The following is a 17,103-nucleotide window of genomic DNA, read 5'->3' as shown; positions in this document are numbered from 1 at the left end:
GCTCGTGCAGGTTTTTGAAGGGAGGTAATTAAAAGGGTAGGTGGTGCTTGTTATAAAATAGTTTTAGCAGTATAGACGTTTATAAGGTGTAGTTATGTTATACTAGTTATGGGTATGTTGAAATGTGGTGTAGTGTTAATTTGTATTTATTTTTTTTAAATATGTACTTTTAGTAATTGGTCACTAGATGGTGGTGTTGTATGCGGTTTTATAAGATGTATGCGGTTTTAGAAAATGTATGCTGATGTGGATGTTTGGTATGGTGTGTGTTTTTTACTTTGCGAGGGATGTCTGGTGTGTTTTAATATGTATATTTTTGGAGTTGTGTGTGTATATGTATTGTAGGGAATATAGGTGAGTGAATGGTTTTATGACAATGCTTGGTTTTGTTGGGTTATAACTGGTGGTTATGTAGTGTGTGTGTGTGCTGTATTTGCGACTGTATGAGTTTTGATTTTGTTTGTGTTCGAGGTGAGGGAATGAGAAATAGTATGTGGGTAATGTTTATTTTGTGTGTTTTAGTTGAGTAGTTGGTGTTTTTGCTTTACGTTTACCGTACATTTATTTTGCTTGATGTCGGCAGCGGATCGTAACTGACCGGACTTCTTTACTTTGTTGTACGATTTAGTATGTGCACGCTGGTTGGATTAGCCAATCAGCGTGCACGTTTATCGTCTTTTCCGATGTTCGCATGGTATAATAGGTATGATTGCATCACTTCAGGTATTACAGTAGGTATGATTGCATCACTTTACTTCAGGTATTACAGTAGGTATGGCTGTAAGCATAGCAGAGAAAGTTGTCCAGCACTTAATCAGTCTTGCAAAGTGTACTAGAAAAGTGCATACTTGTAAAGAGTATAATTAAGAAAACAGGCATGTCAAAAGATTTTCATGCTGTTGAAGATAAAGATGAAATTGAACTGCTTATTGGTAACTAAGAAGCGAAAATACTTAATATTGTACAGCAGTAAAACAAAAGTTCAAGACATGCCTTTGGGGAAAATGCTGAGAATCCATTGAAGAATGTAGAATTGAAAACACAGATAGGTGCAATGTGTATACATCAGAAAATACTTGTATTAAAAAGTTGTGGCTAAATGGCTCTGAAGAGGAAGATGTGTATATCTATTGTTGACCTATTATGGCCATCGGGTAACACCAGCAGTTTAGAAACCTTTCACATGAGAGCACAAAAATGTTCAGTCTCTCTTTTTTTTTTTTTTTTTTTTTTCCTGATGTTTCATCTTAAGCTAATTCTCCTAATGCTTTTGGGAGGGGGGTGACTGTGGGTAGCTTTGAAGGGTAAAGAGAGTTGTATAAAAGGAAAAAAATGCACATGTTCAAAAGCATTCACAAAGGCATACCAAATATTATGCAATGCTGTATCTATGACATTCAGCATTACTGTGTTAATTTGTTTACAGGTTTAAGTAGTTTAGTAGGTAAACATTGCAAAGAAATAAAACCTGATACGGTGCCAGTGATTTATGGCATGTTACCTCATGCTACATCGAGCAGGAACCTTCCCGTACCCATGTGAAGAGGAGATGTCAATAAGAGCCGTCATTCCTCCTTTCTTTGACCACTCTGCTATGGTCCACAAGCAGCCTTGGGAGGGTATTCCGCTCTGTAAGACTTGATATTGGCCAGCTCCTTATCACCTGACTTTAACCATTGGAAAATGTATGGGCTGATAGGGCTTCTCAAACAAATACAGGTAGACTGCGTGGATCTTTCCTAACAAAGCAGGTGCTTGGCTTGCACACCCATGGAGCAAATTGGCTGACTGGATGCAGGTAGTGGAGCCATCGGGCAAGGGTTCTTCAGTTGAGGAGAGAAAATTAAGAGAAAAAACATGACTGAAAATATGCAAACGAACAGTTCGCAAGCATTCACATTTACCTTTCTGCATATGTTAACAGAGAGAGCCTGACATGAAGTGATTCTGTACTGCATTCAAACGATTGTTGTAGTATGTAGTGTGAACCGGACTGCTGCACACTTATTGTGCCTTTAAGTGACTTTGATCAGTTTTTAGTAATCATGAGGAAATTTAAAAATACTAATTTAATTTTATTGCTGATAACCTCTTCACTTCATTGTACTGTTATGAGTAGTGATCTCCCATTAATAATTACTTATTTTGCTTCTTAGGTATCTACTTATCGGACCTAACCTACATTGATTCAGCATACCCCTCCACTGGAAGCATTCTTGAAAATGAGCAAAGATCAAACCTAATGAACAACATACTAAGAGTTATTTCAGATCTTCAGCTGTCCTGTGAATATGGTAAGTTGGTGTTTCCACAAATGATGCTGTCATTTTCTGCTTCTAACTTAACTATACGAACGCTTTGGGTGCTGTTTGTATGAAGACTTATTTGCTTGCATTATTTAACTGGGAAAGTGACTGGGTATACAGTAATCCCTTTTTAATGGATGTCCAGGGAGAAAAGCTCCAAAGAATAAAACGGTCTTATTACATGTTAGCAAAGGTCATTACAATTGGTAAATAAGCACAAAGTGAATAAAAGAGAATATACAATTGATAGTCATATAAAAATGACATGACATGATGTAATGTTACATGTCAGAACCATTTCATATACAAAAAGAAAAAAAATAATTTTGTAAAGAATTCTTAGACTGTTGTTAATGTGTAGCTTTCCCTTGCATATGCTGTCATCATTTGGTCACTCGTCACATGCTTCCCTTCATCGTAGTCTGCCATTCTCTTTGTGACTGTCAAAACTCATTGCAGTACTGCAGATGAGAACTCTCTGGCAAGCTGTACACAGGAAAATGACCTTCAATCTGTTTTGGTTCATTTCACGTAGTTATGCACTCGGCATCATTTTGGCCTTCATTAATTTGTTTTCAAACTGAATGAAACTTGGGGAAGGTTATTAGCTCTTGTATCCATTTATTTAATCTGTTGTAATCTTCTGAAGATTCTAACCCTTACATCCTTTTATTCTTGTCTTCAGTGGTCCCACTTCTCATAGTGTCTTTTCCTTGGGTTCCCTTTCTCAGATTTCATAACTTTGCACCTTTTTTATTAAAACCCGTCAAACTCCAACTCCCTCACCTTGTAAACGCATCAGGTATTGCTGGGTAGTACTCCTCAATTTGTGCCGTCCACAACCATTTTGATGTGGTCAGTGCAAGTGTATACTATAGAAACACAAGTGGAAAAAAACGTAGAAAAATACTAATAAAGATAAAAAATACAGTCCAGGCAGCAAATGGAAAATGGTTATAGAACAGTTGTTTTAATAAAAAATCACCGCAAGCACTTTCACCCTGACTCAAATGCAGGGCTTTGCATTTGAGTTAGGGTGAAAGCGCTTGTGGTGATTTTTTTATTAAAACAACGGTCACCTCCAGTAAGACTGTGTCCGGTTCGATTCTCAGCTAGAGCGTCTTCTGCGTGGAGACGTGCATGAATGGGCGTACCTTCGTTGAAGGTTGTGCGTCAGGGCTGGTAACTCGGCACATAAAAAATCGACTACCAATCATTAGCGGACCGGAGTTCTGCTGTGGCGACCCCTAACCGGGAAAAGCCGAAAGACGCAAAAAAAATTACAACCATTTTCCTGTTGCTGCCTGGACCATATTTTTTGTCTTCGTCAGGTGTATACTATGTTCTGCATTTACAGTGTGACACTTTTAACGTGTAGTAAAAATGACTCAAATCAGCAGTGACAGCTACTACATTCATCTGGTTACTGATTTTTTCTTCAGATAGTCCCTGAAGTGCCACATTCCTCTTCTATTTAATCAGCTATTTTTCTCTCTTCTCCACTGTTTGTTCCATGTCCCCATGTACTGTAATTTCCCATGTCACCCTGTGAGTTGGGACAGTCTCTCAGGTTTTGCTGTCATTCAGCTGTACTTTATTTATGGAAATTCTTTTATCTGCTTTAAGTGCTGTGGCCATAGCTGAGTCACCCACCTGTGGCTGAGGCAAACTGCTAGCTTGCTGTGATGGCAAAGGCTATTTGCTTAACTTTTTCTTTTTTTCTTTTTGTGGTTGGAAGAATGACTGACCACGGGACTGATAGTTTGTTCCATGGTCAAGCTGAAAATAAAGCCTCCTCCTTGGGAAAAACAAGCAGCAAGAGCTAGTAAAATTTTACTGTATTTAAAAATAACTTTTTTACACACAAAACACAGTAAAAAGCACTTTAAACATGTCCGTTCCAAATGGTTTTAAATTAAACAACTTTTAAAGTGATAGAAAAATAGTACGAGTCCATTTAAAACTGAAGTTAAGTCTTACAATAGTCCATTAAAACACAAATGTCTACATTAAAATTAGCTTTCCTAAACAGGAAGGTACAGTAAACTCTTTTTTTTTTTTTAAAATGTGGAAGGTTTTTCCCCAAAGGGAATTGTTTCTGCCCAGCAAAGGAACAGTACAAGTTGACCATCAATCCCTGAAAGCCTACAGAGGATTGCACTCTTCAATGGCAGGAAAGATCTTCAGGGCCTGGTGGCTAGAAGCTGTCTTTTTAGTCAGTTCAGTTCAAACTAACTTTCTGGGTGCATGAAACGTGTCCTGAGGCTTTGGAAGCTGGCTGGCTATTTCCTTGACAGGATATAACGCACATAGCTAAGGCTGCTGCCATGTGTTCAGTATGGTGAACATCAAAAAGATGATGAAGCTTGTTATACAAAAAATGGTAGAGATTCATAAAAAGGTTTCAGAGACAGTTAAACCCCTGAGCAAGTTACGATTTCTCTTAGAGCTGGAAAGCAAAGTAAAAAAATGGCATTTTAAAGCTATACGTAGATTGGGAGGAACGAGAGAAAAGTGGCTTGTTGGACCATACGCGAGATAAAATTGTGGAATGGACTGATTTTTACTGTAGATACTTTGGGTCTTGCATTGGTGAAATATCTGTCACTGTTTGAAAGAGGCAATAGATAATCAAAGATCGGGCCAACACTGGCCAAGTTTTCACCTTATTAGAAAGAACAAGTGTTGTGGAAACTGTGGCTACTAAGTAAAAACCTGGTGGTGGCAAGGAGAGCCCTGTTAATGGAACAGGATTTTTGGAGGTGGCATTAACAGCTGTTCTTGATTTGGGGATATGATAGAAGAGCATGAACAAAGGACTGAAACTTGGCGGTCTTACCCTGCAACATTAAAGGCATTTTGGAAAAGGAAAGTGTTGATGTTCAACAATCTCGATGAGGTGAGTGAAAAAAGTGCTTCCAGTACGACTAACACAACTAAAAATGGAACAAATAGGAAAGGATGCAACTGTACTGAGAGCCATGCGATATTTAGGAAAGTGGAGGATGAGTGAAGAGAAAAATTTAGTTCAACTGAGAAGGCTAATTTGTCTTAAACAGTGACACTGAATGGAAGATGAGTTGCCGGTTGAAGAGCTGAAAAACTATGATTTGGTATCATTAGCACAACTTGACAAAGAGCCAGGTCTGCTGTAGTATCTTTAAAGGAGGTTGCCTAACCCGTGCTCTTCAGTGAATGTGTTAGAGAGATGAATTCTGGTCTTTGGCAATCTAACAAAGGTAAACTCTGAGCACACAATTGGCAGTTGAAGAATTTAGAGTCCCAGCTGGGGGGCTACAAAGTTGGTTTAAATTTTCCTTGCTAAGTGCCATAAAGATAAATTATTTATGGTATGATATATATTTGTGGTAAAATTCAGCTACAGATTAATTTACTCCAATAGCGCCATTAATATAACTAAAAGAATGACTATGATAGTATTAGTGGTTAAAAAAAAACTTCCCTCTAAACTATGGCTGCAGCCCACCAGTGTACTCCAGCCGTTTTACTACTTCTGTCCCTTTATCAGTTATCAATGCACGATCAGGGCAGTTAAGTCCCTTGGCTGCACATCTGTAACTCAAAAAAGTAAATAAATACCCTTCACATCTGAAATGGTGATAAAAATTTTAATGCCGCGGTGGTATGGCGGTAGCGTTGTCACCTCACAGCAAGAAGTTCTCCCGTTCGATTCTTGGCTTGGCTTGGGAGTGCCTTCTGTGTGGAGTCTGCATGTCCTCCCCACGGTTGGGTAGCATTCAAAAGACATGCGTGCGTAAATGGGCATGCCTTCGTTGAAGGTTGGGCGTCGAGCTGACACCTCAGTATTTCGTAAAAATCTACTGCCAATCATTAGTGGACTGGAGTTCCGCTGTGGCGACCCCTTACCGGGAAAATACAACAACAACACGTGGCTCTGGTTGCCCGTACAATACATGCCCGGTAAACTTCAGAACAATCACACACAAAAAAAAAAGCTGTGCACATGTTTTGGGGAGTAACTGGAGTGGGCTGGTGTGGGTCCTAATTTAAGGGCATATTTATTCTTGGATGCAAAATCATATTTGTGGACGAGTGCTTTTAAAACATGTGGCGAAGGGATCATCCAAAATGAGTGTGCCTCACTGGATATATCAAACTATAAAGACCCCTGGTGTCCCCAACAGGTTCCTGTTGCAAGACCAAAGATGCATTCTTTCAAATGTGTCTTGGTCGAACATAAAAGACTGAAAGGGCAAAATATCGAAGCAGCTTTTAAGTGAATTCTTTCCCAGGGAAAGAATTTGCTTGGCCGCTTCGTTATTTTGCTGTTTTCGGCACTGTAGTGTGGTTTTGGAGTTGGTATATTTAAGTAGGGGGGGTGTGGGAGCACAGCCCCCCCATGTAATGTAATGTTTTAAAGTTGTTTTTCTTTCGGCTTTTCCCGGTTAGGGGTCGCCACAGCGGAACTCCGGTCCGCTAATGATTGGCAGTCAATTTTTATGGTGCCGAGGTGCCAGCCCGATGCCTAACCTTCAGTGAAGGCACACCCATTCACACATGTCTTTCGAACGCCACTCGACCACGGGGAGGACATGCAGACTCCACACAGAAGGCACTCCAGCCGAGAATCGAATGGGAGAACCTCTTGCTGTGAGGTGACAACGCTACTGTGGCTTATAATGTAATGTTTTAAAGTTTTTTTTTTTTTTTTTTGTTGGAACAGCGATTTTTTTTTCCCCTTAGAAAAAAATCGCTGTTCTGATGGTTCACCATTGTAAGCTTTCACATACATAGGGTTGATTAATCACCATTCACTTCTTTAAGCGTTCGGTGACCTAATATAGACCCTTATTAACTAAGATCACTGGCTTAAAAAGCCTCAGCTACCAGAAAAGACTGGAAACAGTGTCCGTTTATTCAAAATCGTAAAGATACTTACAGGCTGCTGAGGAGAGATCTGCGGCATGCCTTTCATGCCATCAAGGACCTAGTAGTCTTGGATCTCTTGCATTTCCACAAAACAAATACCATTTATCAAGGATTTTAACCTTTACAAGCGTATAAATCTTTAATAGATTCACTGCACACTGCCCATTCTACCTATTTAACACACTTCCACTGCAAGTTAAGTATTGTAGTACATCATGTTTCTTTAAATGAGTGATTGAATGGCTATCACAGATTTACCCCTGACTTGACTAGCCTAGCCCTTGATAAGAGGTAGAGTCTATGGGTGACTACTGGCAAGGCATAAATGGTCACAAGACTCACTTTGTATTTCTCATGATTCTATAGCTGATTCTGTAGCATGGTCACTTTTTAAACCATGGAATGTATGGTTCTAGCAGTACAGTAATGGAACAGGCGATTATGGAGAACATTAACTGTTCCATAATGACTCGCAGTTACACAGGGTCCGATTTCTTACACAGTTGTCACTGTATCTTAGGAACAGGTGTGGTGCCACGGAGCTAGAAGATGGTGCTGATTATTTATTTGCTTAAACGTGAATTATAAGAATGATTTAAAAGGATTATTTAGTCTTCCTACCCTCCCAGACAAGGCTATGGGGCATAATGGTCAAACTCCAAATGTTCACACTCTTAACAGATCTCCATTGGGCTAGGGTAATGAAGCAAAGGGCGTGCAGTCCAGCTTTATCCAGTATGAGGACTATGTCACTTAAGGCAGATAAAGTAATTTCCATAAGTAAAGTACAGCTGAATGCCAGCAAAACCTGAGACACTGTCCCAACTTACAGGGTAAAATGGGAAATTACAGGCTATGGTTTTACTTGTCAAAATTAAACTGAAAACTAAACTTGCATTTTGTCCTCCTCAGGCTTCCTTAGACAGGAGTAGTATACTGGGTTTTGGTCAGGAATTATTTCAGGCTATTGATCCTCCTTATAAAGTGCTTTTTGGTAAAAGAAAGATGCTGCTATTTCTGAAGATGTTCAAGATTTTAAATTTGGACAGGAAGATGAAGAGGGCAGATGCAGTTTTTTTTCTCCTCAGAGATATATCTATCTATATATATATATATATATGTGTGTGATTTTCATGATAACACTGTCAAGACTGTACATCAGAAAGATACAGTGGTATCTGAAGTCTCTAGTTACAGCACCAGCATCTTTTGTTGTTTCAAATCTCATTGCTGGGGTTAGTCAGAAGAGAAATCACTTGGTGGAGACAGCAGATTTTCCTAAAAAGTCATGTTTTCCTTTCCCCGTCCCTGCACAAGCACTGATTCACTGTGTATGGTGTTTTTTCTTTCCTCCAGTGGTTGTGCGGCTCTGGAGTTATTATATAGAAAATTAAGGGACACATTAGGGATGTAGGGGGTCTGCCCCATGCAAAAACACTATTTTATGTTGTATTTTCTTATGTTTAATATTTTCAGTGATTTGTCATTTAGTGAAGTGGGCTTTTAGTGAAATACTTTCAAAACATTTAATTTTCAGTCAAGTACTATTCAAATAATAGTATGCACACACACGTGTGTATGTGTGTTTCTCTCCTGCCAACCCTAGTGCAAGTCTACCAGATGTAATCCTATGCTATTGCCTCTACTGTATATTGAGTTACATAACCAATGGCAGGTAATTCTGATCTTCCTTGGATGCATAAGTGCCAAAAATACAGAGTGATTTCTGTTGCTTGATTTCTGCTTAAAAAAGTTTCTAAATATCACTTAATCGCGGAAAAAGCAGATGGCGCCATAAATACATGTTGTGCTTTCCTTAGAATAGCTAAGAGAATGCTGCCTTCTGCAATTGAGAAATGTCACACACCTTAAAACAAGCTCTGCCACTTTGTAATAATCAAATCATCTTCCTGAAAGAGGCCTGTCCTCAAAAGCATGACTTTAGTGCTTAATAAAACTAAAAAATGTGATGTGCTGAGCTTTGTAAAAGGGCACATGTGTGAAATTCACAAAAGGTTTGAATGTAAAATTATTTTGAGTCCTTGTTAACTTAACCATAGTGTCGTTATGAAGGCCATACCAGCCACCAATGAAAATGTTACTAGCACCATGTATGAAAATCACCAGGATATGTACAAAATATGTTTTAAAAAGTGCCATTGTGAGATGGCTTGAGTACTAGATAATCCAAACTGCCTTTTATTTCTAATGAAACTGTTCTACCTCTGTATTCTGCGAAAACAGATGCATAGATTACTTCACTACTTTGTACATAAAATCTACTTGTATAAAAATTGATATACAAACCCTTTACCGAGTCTCTACAAAGTATGTTTGATTACACTGTCTGCTCATTTCCGCATTTGTAATGTATGGTAATTGCTGGCAAAAATAGTCTTCTGTTCTTCCTCAGGACAGCAGTAAAGAAAAACAGACATAAATGTAATTTTGTGTGCACCTTAGGATGACATTAACTTGTAGTATTCTTTTAGTATTCCACTGTGAAGGGGAAAAAACTACTATTGAGCCCATTAAATAGACAGTATTATTGTATAAGTTACAGTCTGCCTGTTTCATGTAGAAAACTTTAGATTTCTCAGTTATTTGTGTTGTATATTAAAACTGTAAATGCTTCAGCTGAAAATATGTAAAGCACCTCAGGAAGTGTAACCTGGTATAATAAGCTTGTGATTGAGATTAAGTTAAATGCACAGACTTCATATTGTTTAGCGAATAAAATTAACTTGTTCAACTAAGATGTTTGTGTCTTTCGGCTTTTCCCGGTTAGGGGTCGTCACAGCGGAACTCAGGTCTGCTAATAATTGGTAGTGCATTTTTACATACCGGGTTACCAGCCCTGATGCACAACCTTCAACGAAGGCATGCCCCATTCATGTATGCCTCCACACAGAAGATGCTCTAGCTGAGAATCGAACGGGACAACGTCTTGCTATGAGGCGACAACACTACCGCAGCACCACCACCGCAGTCTTACAACTAAGATAAAAACTCTTTTTCAACAGAAGCCCCGCTATAAAAAAACTCCACATTTAATATCAGATGTGGTGTCAGTCTCGTATAATTCAACACAGTTGGGGTCAGATCCAATCCATTGGATCAGTCTCGACCTGTTTGCTTGCTGGAGGACTTGAACCAAGCTTGTGGGTGCATACCCTTCCCATGATGTACCTGGATAATACCTCGGATCTAATTTGCTGTACTGCGTGGAAGACGTCGATCAGCTCTCGGCTAAGTCTTTTATCTCTCCTACTTTTAAAATCAAAGTTTTCTTGAAAACTTTGCCTTGTAATTGTTTTTGATCTATTTAGTGTACTTTTCCTTTCCATAAGTGTTATTCCTGTAATTTGAGGTCCGTTTAAGTTAGAGGGCCTCCAGCCCATTTAAATTAGAAGGTTGTTTTCCTTCCCTTCCCGCTTTTAGTCCTTTTTAAATTTATAGGGCTTCCTTTAATCTCCTTGCTGTATTTTGTTGTGTTCTTGCCTGTTTTTAATTAGAGGGCTTCTTTTTCTCAGTTGCTGTTATAGTTTAAAAAAAAAAAGTTTGTGTCTTAGAGTGTTTAAAGTGCTGGTTGTTAATTATAGAGCAGTTTCTTTCTAGCCTTCCTCTTTGCTGTGTTTTTTAAGTAGCTTAGTTGTGTGAATCTGAATAGCGATTATATTTCAAAAGGAACACAAGCCACTTGGCTTCAAAAAGTGTTCAAATGCGACAAGAAAATGCAGAGGAGTGACTCATTCTCTTTGTGTCTGTTGTGTTGGACCACTGCATCTCCAAGAAGATTGCTCTGTATGCCATGGATTTAACCAATGGACATTACTAGAGTGCAAAAACAAGTTGATCTCAAAAGGGCTTCTTCCATCACCTTTTGTAGAAGCCCTTTCTTAGCAGACAAGCCAGACAAGTCTCCAAATAGGCCTTCTTCCAATAAATATTCGGAGCCATCAAAGAAAGTATCTAAATTGTCGCCTCCTAAAGCAATCTCTTCGACGACTTTAACTAGATCCGAGCCAGATCAGACAAGACTTTCTAAATTTCCTAGACCTACATCATTAGAATCTGTGACCTCCAAACCACTGTCTACCATTTTAGCCAGATCTAGGTCTCCTAGTCTCTCTTCTTCTACCAGATCCCTTTCAGATGATGATGTGGATAGGGTGGTGCAGAGACTATTGAAGACACCTGCCTTGGCCAAACTTATCCTTGGTCCGAGCCTGAGAGAGTCTGAGCAAACCCCCAGGGCGCCTATTCCTCCTCCGATCCAATCTTCTGCTTCGGAACAAGAAGTTTCTAACATCCAGTTTGTTTCTGCATCCGCTCCGAGACCTCCTCCCATCTCTGCAGATCCGACATCTGCTCTGAGTGTCTCTGCTTCTTTGGATCAGGAGACCTCTGGGATCCAACATTCTCTACTCCGATCCTCAGAGCAAAATTGGATCTCCCCAGATCCGACTCTGCCTCTCAGGGTATCGCCTCGGATGAGTTTGGATCCTACTTTTGCCTTGGTGTGGCTGGCCTCTGCTCTGGAGGCTTCCTCAGATCCAACAACTCGTTTGTTGGTTCCGGGGGGGCTCTTCGGAGCTGAGTCAGACTGCTTTTGAGGCTATGGAGAGAGTTTTGACTTCTTCCTGGTCAGTTGAATAAACTACTTCAGAGCTTCTTTCCCCTGCACAGGTGTATCAATCTCATCATCCCCTTCCACATGACTGCAGAGATCCCAGGCTACAGGAAACCTCCAGTGAGGTCCCCACCTCTTCCAAAACTTCCCCAGGATACCCCTTAGAGGAAGTCCCTCTGAAGAGAACTTGCAAGAGGAATCACTAAGACTTTCCTGAGGAGTCTGATACTTTCGACACTGACTTGGATGATGCAGAAGGATCCTCACGATCACCCACTGAGGAGGTCTCATTTGGAGAGATCATGGAGATTCTGAAACAAAGGGGTGAGTGGCAGCCCTCCTCTCCTTCTGCCAAAGAGTCAGTCTACCTGAAGGCCTTTGGATCTCGCCTTTCAACCTCTTGGGTGATACTGCCTTCCGATGAGCTCATAGACCTCTCTCATAAGGAGTGGGAGACCCCAGATACCATAGAGCCCACTCCTTGGAGGCCAAATAACTACATTACCACCCCGACGGACAAGACGTTTTGGGCCAAAGGTGTGGCAGTGGATGCTGTGGTTGTGTCGGCAGAAAGAACTCTCTGAGACTAGTTCTTCTGTCCACCCTTCTAATAACGTTTCGAGGATGATGGATAGATATGGAAAGCATGTGTTCTCTTCAGCGATTTCTCTCTTCGATCACTGAATTACCTTTATCAGAGATGCATTCTTTGGCAGACCCTTTCAGCTCTCCTGAAGGAGTACCCGATTGTCCACCTGTGAATGCAGTCAGGGGCATTTGTTCATGCACCTTGCAACCTGGCAAAACATAACCACAGAAAAATGGGTGCTGGATATCATTTCCAGAGGATATATAATTCCCTTCTCTTTCCCTGCCCCTGTCAGAAAATCAGTTCTAGATGTTCCACCCAGTCAACAGGAACAAGTAACATTAGAGGTTCAAAAGTTGCTAAGCAAGAGAGTCTTCCAAGAAGTCCCTGCAAACCAGAGAGAATCCGGAACTTACTTAAGAATCATTTTGCTTCCAAAAAAACGGGACTGGAGACCCATTTTAGATCTCAGCAATTTAAATAAATCTGTAAAAAAGACAGTTCGAAGGTAAAACACTGCAGTCGATACTTCCATTTCTGGAAAAAGACAGTTGGATGTGCTCTATAGACCTGCATGATGCATACTTCCATATATTAATGGAAAGACGGTCAAGAGGGTACTTGTGCTTTTGGCTGGGAGCCAGTCATCAGTTCCGAGTCCTGCCCTTTGGTCTCACCACAGCCCCTAGGGTGTTCAGATGTGTCGCTGTGATAGCGGCTCACCTGAGGCACTGAGGATTCCGGGTGTTTCCCTATCTAGACAACTGGCTCATCACTGCCCAAACCAGATATCTACTGCTACAAGCCAGGGACCACACCAAACTTGCACTTCCCTAGGCTGTACAATAAACCTTGAAAAATCTGTTCTGGAACCATCTCAAAACTTAAACTTCATTAGAGTAAAATTGGACATCAATTCCTTGATGGCAGAACTTCCCCAAGAAAGAGTACAAGATCTTCACTACCATGTTCGGAGACTTTTCAGAAAATCATCCCTAACAACAAAACAAGTTTTGCAAGTGCTAGAAAAGCTGGCAGCTTCAATCATTCTTGTCTCCCTGGCATGCCTCCACATGAGAATATTACAGTGGCTACTATCAAATCACTGGTCCTTTCTGGCACTTCCCATGTCTCACAAGATTCTGATTACAAATGCATGCAAAAGGGACCTCCAGTGCTGGATTCATTCTCCTCTAGTCTGTCAGGGACGACCATTCATCCCACTGAAACCAGTAGCAACTGTAACCATGGATGCTTCCCAGATAGAGTGGGGGTAGGGTCATTATCTGGGAAAGACAGTCCAAGGTATCTGGGAAGATTACGGGGCTCATCTGTGCATAAATGTCCTAGAAATGAGAGCTGTGCTTCTGGCATTGCACGCATTTTAGGACTCTCCCTCTAGGGACGATAGCAATCCAGTCAGACAACATGTCCGTAGTGTGGTGCATAAACAAGCAAGGAGGAACCAGATCTTACCCCCTATGCTGAGGAGCATTAAGAGTTTGGCAATAGGCCATAACCTCCAACCGTTTTCTATTTGCGATGCACATCCTGGGGAAATCCAACGTGATTGCAGACAGATTGAGCAGAGCCATCCTTTGGCCACACTAGTGGTCCCTCAATCAAAAAGTAGCGGAGACTATTTTCCAAAAATGGGATCAGCCTTGCTGCGATCTCTTAGCTACCCCAACCAGTACCAAATGCAGCAACTACTTTGCCCTGATCCCGCCCAGAGGGGGAGTCGAGGGATGCACTTGTTCACAGTTGGCCTCTGGGACTACTGTATGCCTTTCCTCCTCTTCCACTGATTCCCAAATTATTACAGAAGGCAAATTCATTGGAGAGCACTATAATCCTCATTGGCCTTGACAAGAGTCTGGTTGCTTGGGACGCGGTCTCCAACTGTGAGAATTAGGATGAGATTGACAACATCACATAAAGAAGTTATGTATTCACCATAACGTTCCGTGTATGTTGTCCATCTTGTCCCTTATTCTCACATCCCTCCCTTCAATCCCCTTCCTTTATCTGGTAGAATGAGAAGATATTCTTTGGAGAACCTGATAAATGAAAGCCTTTTTGCTGATTATGTCTGCATTATTGTATCCTTACCTTCTTGTAAGGGATTCACGTATGGCTATATACTTTGAAAGGGGGCACCCAAGATCTGAGGTATTATCCAGGTGCATCATGGGAAGGATATGAGCCCATGAGCTTGGTTAAAGGCCTCCAAGTAGCAAACAGGCTACAACTGATCCAATGGATCGGATCAGACCCCGACTGTGAGAATAAGGGATGAGATGGACAGCACACGTGGAATGTTATGGTGAGTTTATAACTTCTTTTTTTGGTGTATATGTACATAAAACACAGTCACATGATATCAGGAGTATGAAATGTAGATGTACATACATGAGAGAAAAATCTTTACAATAGCATTAAATAAACATAGTTTAGAAGCAGAGCATATATACACCGTGCAAGGATAGATTACAGTGTTGTGATCGTTCATAAGTTCATAGATTACTACTAGGCTAACTGCCCTTGTGGGCCATATTAAGCCTAGCCAGTTACTCCTGGAAATTGACACAGGCTTGTATATAGCAAAGAGATTTAACATTGCAAATGATGCTGTAATATTATCTATGATTTATACTAATTAAAGTAATGAAGAGGAAGCTTTACTATGGAAATATTAGAAAGGGGGGAAGGTGGTTGATGAAATAGTAAAAGAGCAACTATGAAAGTATCATTACATTTAAGATCGAAAAGTGAGAAAAGTTGGGGCTGTTTGAATTGTTATAAGGAACATTAGTTCTGGATGGATGAGGAGAGAGTGATGAAACTGTGACAGAGCAGGGACAGTGAGATAGTCATTGATCTAATTAGAGAAAGGAAGAGATTGCATCTTCTCAATTAGAGCCTGTGATTGATATAATATATGTAAACAAGGTTACTACTTGAGGTTGAGACCATCTTTTTGGCCTGATGGAGGACGAAAGGGGGATGGAAAAAAAGTATTTGGAGAAAAGGTAATAGGTATGGCCAAAAAATGCATTCCAGACATGAGATGAGCAATAGCAGAACTAATTTTTGCTAAGATAATGTTCAGGTAGTGACTTGAAGGCATAGGTCCTGTTTGTTTTATTTGCAGTGAGGGAGGGGGGATTTCCAATTTTTAGTGACTATTTATTATATTCACATTTGTTGACCAGGTAGTGACCGACTGGGCCATGCAGCCTATTTCAGCAGAGACCCAAGGAGAAAAGCTCCAAGAATACTTTTTTCCATCCCCCCCTTTCGTCATCCATCACAATAGCCTCCCATTTTTTGTACCCCTAATAAACTCTAGGAATTAGCATAACTCCTAGAATGGTACAGTTGAGTAGCCTAGAAATTAACTGCACGAATTAGCATAACTGTTAAATTTAGACTGTTTCTGTTATTGCATTGTGCTAATATGTTAAACTTTGACGGTTTGTAAATATTGCTGCTGTTGCATTGTACTAATATGTGCACTCTACTAATATGTGTTTTTCTGTTTCATTTTGCTTCATTTGGGCACATTACATTTCTCTAATAACTTACTCATGTTAAATCAGTAATTTGTAATTTTCTGGAGCTTTTCTCCCCGGGACTCAATTGAAAACAGGTTCCTCATGGCCCAATGGACTATCCTGGCAAACAAAATTATAAGTAAATAACTAAACAGGGAATTCAAAAAATAACAAAGTTGAATCTATAAAATATACAGGTAAAGTAAATGTAGAACATTGTAGTACAAAAATACTTGAAGAAAAATACAATTGCAGTTGGCCTACATAAAACAGCATCACAAGACGAAAAACAGTAGATTCACAAAAATCACAGATAACCACAAGCAAATTTTTTTTCTTTGGGTTTGTTGCCTAAGGATAGAGAATAAGGGACAATTTGTTGGAGAGCAAGAGGGAAGGCAAGAGAGAGAAAGTTTATGAAGGTGGAATAGGTGGCAGCAGATGGTGAAGAAATTATCCTGGGTCTGTACAAGAGCAATACCAGTGTTTAGTAAAGTGTTCTTTTAGTGCTGATTTGAACTTAGTGGAAGTATAGAGAATCCTTCAGCTGATTTTCCTGTTATGTACATGGAGAGGACTGATTTATTACTTGACCTGTAGTTGTCTAGAATTGGACTATGGTTGGAGCACATTTTTCAACGATAGACATTTTTCAGGGAACTGAATTAAGTTATGGACTATCTTAAGATGTGAATATGTGAGGTAGTGCGGAAGTTCTAGCCAGTTTAAATCTCTTAGGGCTATGCACGTGTGTGTTTTTAGTGGCGTATTTGCTGGAGATTTGGCTGTTTTATTATAACATGCATTGTTTAGTTTTAAGGGTGGTATTGAGATTGGAAAGATTGGGAATTCGTATAGAAGGGATGGGAGTAGGTAGGCATTGTTTATGGATTTTCTTGCAAACTGTGTGAGAAATCATTTTGCTCTGTATAGTGATTGTAGTTTCTAGTGGGTCTTTTTGATGGCCTGTAGGAGGTGGTGGTCATATTTAAGTTTGTCATCAAATAAGACATGGAGTAGCTTCATTTGAAGTATGCATTCAGTTTTTCTGTTGTCCGATGACAAATGTGACGAGCCCTGTTTACCCTGGGGCAGTAACTAAGGAGC

The 17,103-nt window shown here is 40.2% G+C and overlaps 1 protein-coding gene across 1 annotated transcript in view; it reads left to right on the top strand.

Annotated features, from left to right (window-relative positions):
• Positions 1 to 17,103, top strand: part of RALGPS2 (Ral GEF with PH domain and SH3 binding motif 2) — a 2,773,917-nt gene that overhangs the window by 1,907,028 nt on the left and 849,786 nt on the right. Inside the window, exon 10 of the mRNA XM_044085226.1 lies at positions 2,157 to 2,294. Coding sequence (XP_043941161.1) covers positions 2,157 to 2,294 — 138 coding nt within the window. The remainder of the gene's footprint in view (positions 1 to 2,156; positions 2,295 to 17,103) is intronic.

This window comes from Protopterus annectens, chromosome 10.part0 (assembly GCF_019279795.1).
Source record: "Protopterus annectens isolate FY-2018-M chromosome 10.part0, PAN1.0, whole genome shotgun sequence".
Taxonomy (NCBI): domain Eukaryota; kingdom Metazoa; phylum Chordata; order Ceratodontiformes; family Protopteridae; genus Protopterus; species Protopterus annectens.
This window is presented reverse-complemented; position numbering and strand designations above follow the sequence as displayed.